Genomic DNA, 7,960 nt, shown 5'->3' with positions numbered 1-7,960 from the left:
GTCAGGATTAATACTCTTCTGCTTTCTTCTTCTCCTGCAGAAGAGAGAGCCGCTTCCTCTTCCTCTTCCTCTTCCTCTGCCTCTGCCTCTTCCTCTTCCTCTTCCTCTTCCTCTTCCTCCTCACACGTCAGTGTGGTGGAGATGCCCCCCCTCCCGGCGGCTCGTCCAGGTGAGCTGAGGGAGTGTTACTACAACCTGGCTGAGCGAGGCGCCTGCAGCCTGCTGGCCACCAACACCAGCCAGCAGGAGTGCTGCTGCACGGTGGGGGAGGGCTGGGGGCTGGGCTGCCAGTACCACACCTGCCCGCCCACCGGCTCAGGTGAGGCCGCAGCAACACAACCACCTCTGAGTCTACAGAGATCACAACGATGTCATGACTGTACATTTGATAATGTTCAAATCTGACATCACAAAAACACTGATTGGTAGCTAACTGGTAGCATGTTGTGGGTCCGACTGAGAGCGTGACCTGTCACTGGGATGTGACACTGATGACGTGTTTGTTCATCAAAGTGACGATGTGTTTTAGATTCATGAGCTGCTGGTCGGCGTCAGGAAGTCGACTCGGTGTGAAGATGGACAAAAAGTTCTGCTGCACATGAATCTTTACTGTGACCTCCTGTCAGACGAGAGCAGTTTGTGTATGCAGAGTTTAGATTTATGGATCTTTGACTTTCAGGTGTTTAAGTTGTTTTCAGTCACAGTTCTTCTTCAGGTAACAACAGCAGCGAGTTGTGTTCAGGAAGAGATCGGCTATCAGCACTTTGTTTAACGGTTATGGACACAAAACTGTGTGAAGCAGCTCATATTAAACCACAGAAGATACAACGCAAACACACACACACACACACACACACCTGCTGCAGGTATATGTGGTGGTTGCCGTGTGAACACTCGGACGTCTCACTCTGTTGGTCCTCTGTGTGTTTGTGCAGCGGAGTTTCTGACTCTGTGTCCCAGCGGGAGAGGATACGTCACCACGGCAGCAGCAGCCTTCAGCTACAGAGGTACAGCAGCTGAGTGACGACACACACGACGTTCATCTGACGCTGAGCGCTTGTAAAGACTCAGACCAGCTGTTTGTTTGTGTTCCTGCCAGATGTGGACGAGTGTAAACGCTTCCATCCAGAGGTGTGTAAGAACGGAGTGTGTGTCAACAACATCCCCGGATACAACTGCTACTGCTCCAGTGGATACGTCTACAACAGCACGCTGCTGGAGTGTGTCGGTACGCACACACACACACACACACACACACACACACACACACACACACACAAATCCAGAATTAATCGTCAAAAATCAGTGTTTTCTTTTCATTAGCTTCCAGCTCGTCTCCCTGCTCTGGTTTAATGAGACGCACCTTCTTTCTGTTTTAATTTATTGTGTCCTTTATTTATTTATTTATTTATATTTTTATTTTTTTTAAGAAAAATTGATATTTTTAACACATTTAAACATGTGACAGCTGTCATGAACTAACCCGGAGACGACTCCTGTAGAAATATTAAAACACAGACTTTAATACTTAAACTACATTTTGGATTCTTCCTTCTTCCCCTCAGCAGATTGAAACCTGTCGGTCTGAAAGCTTCCAGTTGTTTTCATGATGTCGAGCCGTCTATATGTCTGTGACATCATCAGTCCAAATGATCCAATCAGAAGCACTCGTGGAGTTTATCACCTGCTGCGACACCAAACTGCTTCTGATGAACATTTTCTGATGAAGCAGAAAGTTTGAGAGTGAAACGACTCTGAAGCTGCACAATAACCCTTCACCTGTCTGTCTCTCTCTCTACCTGTCTGTCTGTCTCTCTACCTGTCTGTCTCTCCACCTGTCTGTCTCTCTACCTGTCTGTCTCTCTCTCTACCTGTCTGTCTCTCCACCTGTCTGTCTCTCTACCTGTCTGTCTCTCTACCTGTCTGTCTGTCTCTCTACCTGTCTGTCTCTCTACCTGTCTCTCTCTCTACCTGTCTGTCTGTCTCAGATCACGATGAGTGTGAGGAGGAGAGCTGTGTCGGGGGGATCTGTGTGAACACCGTTGGTTCGTATTACTGCAGCTGTCAGCCTCCTCTGGTGCTCGACGACACGCAACGCAACTGTGTCAACTCCTCCCACCTCACCGTGGGTAAGACACCGACCTTCATCCTCACCTCACTCCTCCTCTTCCTCCTCTTCCTCCCTTCCTCCCAGTCCTTCCTCCTCTTCTGTCTCAGGATTTGGTGGAAAATAAAAGTGTGTCATCTGCAAAGAAACAAACGTTTTCGAGCTGATGAATGAGAATAATGTGATTTCTGTCTGTCCACCTGTCTGTCCACCTGTCTGTCCACCTGTCTGTCCACCTGTCTGTCCACCCGTCTGTCCACCTGTCTGTCCACCTGTCTGTCTCCTTGTGGTCCAGATGAGAACATGTCCGTGTGCTGGCAGCACGTCACGGCGGACCTGGTGTGTCAGAGTCCTCTGCTGGGAGCTCAGGTGACCTTCATGGACTGCTGCTGTCTGTACGGGGAGGGCTGGGGGATGGAGTGCGCCCTCTGTCCCGCCACCGACTCCGGTAAACAGGAAGCACCTCACCAGAACCATCAACATCCGGCCGGGCTCGGGTCGATATCAGGATAATGTCAGAACCAGATATCAGGATAGACATTGTTATTGTTACTGTTGTGGAAAGAGTCGTGACACTCGTTCTCTTCTTGTTCTCATCGTGGAAACTGTGGCACAAACTTCTAAACGGGCCTTTTACAGGCCCGTTTAGAAGTTTGTGCCACAGTTTCCACGATGAGAACAAGAACCTGATGCAACGAGCTGAGAGGAAACATCACAACACATCATCGGACTTCTGTCCTCAGAAAACATGATTTTAATCTCAGCAAACAAAAACCTGAGAAACCGTCTCAATAAACTTTATTTACTATAAAACCGGGTTACACAGAACTTTACATGGTTGAACCAGATCTTAACAGAGTTCTGCCCGAGGATCTGAAGTTCTGGGTCATAGCAGGAAGAGAAGTGAGAGCAGAACCAGGACTGAAGCCGACCCGTGAAGAGGCTGGAGCGGGAGATGATCCGGTTCTTCTCGTGTTTGAAGCTCAATAATCCAGAAAAGACGAAACATGAAAACACGACTGAGTCCTTAAAGAAGTTGTTTCAGTCTGGTTTCTGGTCTCAGTCTGGGTTCTGGTCTCAATCTGGGTTCTGGTTTCAGTCTGGGTTCTGGTTTCAGTCTGGGTTCTGGTCTCAGTCTGGGTTCTGGTCTCAGTCTGGGTTCTGGTTTCAGTCTGGGTTCTGGTTTCAGTCTGGGTTCTGGTCTCAGTCTGGGTTCTGGTCTCAGTCTGGGTTCTGGTCTCTGGCTGCAGGTTTGACGTCTGCAGACGATGTTTCTGTAGAATCGAGAGACTTTAGACGTGTTCTGGTTTCGCTTGAGGACATCAGGACATTCAGAACTTTATCTGTGATGGACCAGATGATAACTGATCAACAGAACAATGACAAAGTTCTGCTCCATCTGTCATGGTTCTGATCCACAGCTTCAGATGAGTCATTGTTTCTCTGTGTGTCTTCAGACGACTACGCCAGTCTGTGCAGCTCGTTTCTTCCTCCTCTTTATCCGGAGAGTTTTCCGGACTCAGCTGGACCAGAAGCAGGAGTGAGACCAGGAGCTGGACGAGGAGGAGGAGGAGCAGGAGGAGGAGCAGGAGGAGGTGAGTCCTCTGTCACATGTATGATCTGTGACTCCTTCATGACTCTGATGTGCGTCTGCTCTCTCCTCCTCAGGTCCTCCTTTCTTCCCTCCCTACAGTCCGGACTCCTTCCCGCCCGCTGTGGTTCCGGGCAGAGACTTCTCTGGTCCGGACTACGACGATTACTCTCCAGCAGGGGGCAGCAGGTCCGGCTTCAGAGGGAGGACGCCCTCCACCTTCAGCCTGCCGGAGGGAGCCTATCGCAGGCCAGAGTACAGGTGAGGTCACCGTGACATCACACATCAGTCGTTCATGTGGGACCTTCTAACGAGCAGAGAGTATTAAACATGTCTGCCTGTCTGTCTGTCTGTCTCTCTCTCTCTCTGTCTGTCTGTCTGTCTCTCTCTGTCTGTCTCTCTCTCTCTCTCTCTGTCTGTCTGTCTGTCTCTCTGTCTGTCTGTCTGTCAGCACTGGTTACTACACTGAAGGAGACTTCGGCGCCTCTGATGGATCTCCACCGAGGCCGCCGCCCTTCCGCCTCCCCGTCGACCCGCGGGCCGAGAGGGCGTTCGGGGCGCGGCCTCCTCCTCCGTCTCTGCCTGACGGCGCTCCTCTCAGCCTGGCCCCGCTGCCCGGTGCTCCCTACCAGGAGCAGGAGGAGGAGGAAGAGGAGGAGGTGGCGTGGAGGCCGGGACCGCCTTTCCCTCCGTTCACTGATCGCAGCAGAGGAGGAGCAGGAGCACCGAGGAGGGTGTATGAGAGTGAGTGTGTCTCCAGCACCAGACTCCATTAACAAATGTAGTGATTTTAAGATTTGTTGAGTTAAAACAAACTTTATAAACTCTGTGAAACTCTGTCTCTGATTCATTCTGCATTATTTGGACCTTCTTGTAAATTCAGCAAATGTTCTACATGAACTTCTTTCTGTCTTTGAGTAGAAACATGGACTCGGTTCTGTCCAGTGATGGACGGGTCGACACATGTCAGCTGATTGAAACTCGTGTTTAAAAGATCGCGTCCTCTCTCGTCTATCAGGGCGTTACGAGTCCTACGCTGGCCTGAGTGCAGCAGAGGATTGTGGGATACTGCACGGCTGTGAGAACGGCAGGTGTATTCGCGTTGCCGAGGGTTACACCTGTGACTGTTACCAAGGATACGAGCTGGACATGACCTCTATGACGTGTACAGGTACGCAGAATATCCAGTTAATGAGGTTTTTCTTGTTGTTCCTCTTGTCATTAATTAAGTTCTAAACTCTGGGTTAAAAGCAGCGACTGTCGGTTCTGAACCCGGTTCTGTGTTACAGATGTGAACGAGTGTGAGGACGGCGCCGCTCAGGAGTTCCCGTGTGTGAACGCTCGCTGCGTGAACACCGACGGCTCGTTCAGCTGCGTCTGCAGGAGAGGCTACGTCATGTCCCGCAGACCCAACCACTGTGTGGCTGCGTAGACCGGACCGGACCGGACCGGACCGCACTGGGCTTCATTAGACCGGTCTAGACAACGAGACTACACTACGGCAGACTGGGCTGGACTAGATGAGGCTGGACTGGTTTGGGCCTCACTGTAGCGAGATGAGTGAAGTTGTGCAGAAGAAGAAGAAACAGTTTATGTTTTACTAGGAAACTAACTTCACCTGCAGAGAAACACTGAGCTCAGATCAGTTCTGACAGAACCACATCTTATCTTCTGTGCAGTATTTGTATGAGTTCTGATAGCGGTTCAGTTATAATCATGATATTTACAGCATAAAATATACATGTAACAAACACCAGGCTCACTATTTACAGCACCAAATAAAGATTAAACAGACGTCAGACGTCACAGAGAAAGAAAATATTGTTGGACTTTATAATGAATAATTATATAAAGTTAAAAACAGGAGAAATATTTGCTGTTCTAACTATAACCTCTTTTTATAGCTCTCGTACAGCGATGCTAGCTGTCCTAACAGGAAGCTTATGCTAACGTTACTATTTTTTAAAGTTAGCAACCAAGAATTAAGTAGCTTTTAGTTCTAACTCGTGTAGAAACTACAACTTGTTTTCCAACACACCACATTAGCAATGAAGCATTCGCTAGCTAACCATTAGCTAAGGTCAGTTTAGTCGCTAGCGGTGAGCTAACTGGCTGACACACATGTCTGTATCAGCCTGAGCCTCCGCTTGATGACTGATTAATTTTAATGTTCAGTTTTGTGTTCTGGCAGTTTTCAATCGCTAGTTAGCTGTTAGCTGTTAGCTGTTAGCTAAACTGTCACAGCATTTCATTCTTATTTCAGCACAGCATATCTGTTATGAGCCTCAGCTAGATAGCTAATAGCTAAGGTTAGTATACATGCTAGCTGTGAGGTAACTGGCTATCAAAAATGTTTGTATTAGCTTGAGCGTCCCTGGTTGATTTATTTTAATTGTTTATTTACATATTGTGTTAGTGTTTGTTAGCTGTTAGCTGTTAGCTAACATATCAGTGTTTCCAATCCATATTTCAACACAGGCCATCAGTAATTAATCATCTGCTTGCTAGCTGATAGCTAGCATAAGTTTACTTGCTAGCTGTTAGCAGACTGGCTAACATATGTTAGCAGCCTCAGCATTTGTGTGGAAAGATTAAAATTCCTGGTTGGTTTGTTTTAATTGTTCTTTCTGACAACAGTCTGATTTTCTTAAACACAGACGCGATGAATCAAAAGGTTCCAGTTGTTTCAGTTACATTTTTAGTTTGATTTAATATTGTTTTGCTTCTCAACAGTCAAATTAAAGACATTTAGTCTTTAACGTATCAGAAACCATCGTATGTAATGTGAAGTTTTGATTATTATCTCTTATCTTATATCTTAACATAGAAGACTCTCCTTGATTTTGTAACGAGCAGTTAAATCTATGATGAAAATACTACATTACCCATGAACCTCAGCAGCTTCTCACTTAAAGAAGAGGTTCGAAACAGCGATGTTGTTTAATTCAGAACTAAAGATGGCGCCACAAATCCTGAATGTTCTTAAAATTGACCAAAATGAAAACAAATCGATTTAATTCCTTTATTTTTTAATTAAATCTCTTGGATCAGATGTGTTTTTACTGAAATGCACCTTGAGACTCAAACCAACAAACGTTCAGTGAGAATCACAGCCTGATTCATCGTCTTCTTACGTTAAATCATGTTGTTCTTTCACGTGACGGCCATCACTTCCTGGTTGATCAGCGACTGAAAAGATGACACGGGGTCACATTTCAACATTAAATAATATATTAAATACCCGTTAGCTAAAGTTAGCATTCAGCTTCCAGGCTAATGTGACTATTTGATCATATCCAGTGTGTTTCACTTTCATTCTATACAAGACGTGAGTCGAACTGTAATGTTAGCCAGGAAGTGGCTAAATGCTAAAGTTAGCGGTCAAGCTAACATTTTATCAAAGATGTTTTTTTACCTTTAATGTGGCCGCTGGCGCTCCAGAGGAAAATGGCCGCCGTGTGAAAGCAATCTGTGACCATGGACACACACACACAGACACACACACGCACACACACACAGACACACACACACACACACACACACAGACACACACACACACGCACACAGACAGACACACACACACACACACACAGACACACACACACACACACACACACAGACACACACACACACACACACACACACAGGTTCTCCTGTTGGACTGTATGTCTGATGTTCCGTCAGCAGAACCGATGAGCTTCAGGAACGTCGTTGGTTTGAGTCTGAAGACGAGATTCTTTGAGTTTCACGTTAGATTGACGACTTTTTACAAACACTAAATGTGCCGACGTGTCTTTACTTTATACGTGCCGCCTCTCCTCCTCCAGCCTTCGTCTTCTGAAGGTTCTGAAGGTTCTTCAGTCGTTCTGTGGAAATAATAATTCACATTTTGTCTTTAATGTTCCAGATGTCGACGCCTGTCGGCTGGTTCTGTTTGATATTAACGTTGTGATGTAAACATGCACTGTATCTGTTCACAGGAGAGATTGTACGTTGTTTTCATTTCACTCTTTCTAAATTGTTCTCGTGTTTTTTATGGTTCACGACTCACTTTTGTATCTTTTGTTGTTTGTACGACAAGAAATGAAAATATATTTGCACACTTTTACTGAAGCTGTCGTCTTGTTGTTGGTCAGGAGCAGCGAGCAGGTGAGAGGCTGCGACAGACAGAGAGGAACAGGTCGGGTCCAGCTCGGGCTACTGAACGTGTTCAGGGAAGAAGTGAGGGCAGCGGGTCAGAACCACAGCGGGTCAGAACCACA

At 46.8% G+C, this 7,960-nt stretch overlaps 1 protein-coding gene across 1 annotated transcript in view; it reads left to right on the top strand.

The window, feature by feature from the left end:
* ltbp4 (latent transforming growth factor beta binding protein 4) overlaps nucleotides 1-6,750 on the top strand; it is a 38,640-nt gene extending 31,890 nt beyond the window's left edge. The window contains exons 29-38 of the mRNA XM_030400668.1: nucleotides 41-319; nucleotides 936-1,007; nucleotides 1,100-1,228; nucleotides 1,989-2,129; nucleotides 2,403-2,555; nucleotides 3,565-3,702; nucleotides 3,776-3,959; nucleotides 4,150-4,442; nucleotides 4,717-4,869; nucleotides 4,988-6,750. Of these exons, the coding sequence (XP_030256528.1) occupies nucleotides 41-319; nucleotides 936-1,007; nucleotides 1,100-1,228; nucleotides 1,989-2,129; nucleotides 2,403-2,555; nucleotides 3,565-3,702; nucleotides 3,776-3,959; nucleotides 4,150-4,442; nucleotides 4,717-4,869; nucleotides 4,988-5,130 (1,685 nt within the window). The 3' untranslated portion in view covers nucleotides 5,131-6,750. The remainder of the gene's footprint in view (nucleotides 1-40; nucleotides 320-935; nucleotides 1,008-1,099; nucleotides 1,229-1,988; nucleotides 2,130-2,402; nucleotides 2,556-3,564; nucleotides 3,703-3,775; nucleotides 3,960-4,149; nucleotides 4,443-4,716; nucleotides 4,870-4,987) is intronic.
* The last annotated feature ends 1,210 nt before the right edge of the window (nucleotides 6,751-7,960 follow it).

The sequence above is a fragment of the Sparus aurata genome, chromosome 2 (genome assembly GCF_900880675.1).
Source record: "Sparus aurata chromosome 2, fSpaAur1.1, whole genome shotgun sequence".
Taxonomy (NCBI): domain Eukaryota; kingdom Metazoa; phylum Chordata; class Actinopteri; order Spariformes; family Sparidae; genus Sparus; species Sparus aurata.
This window is presented reverse-complemented; position numbering and strand designations above follow the sequence as displayed.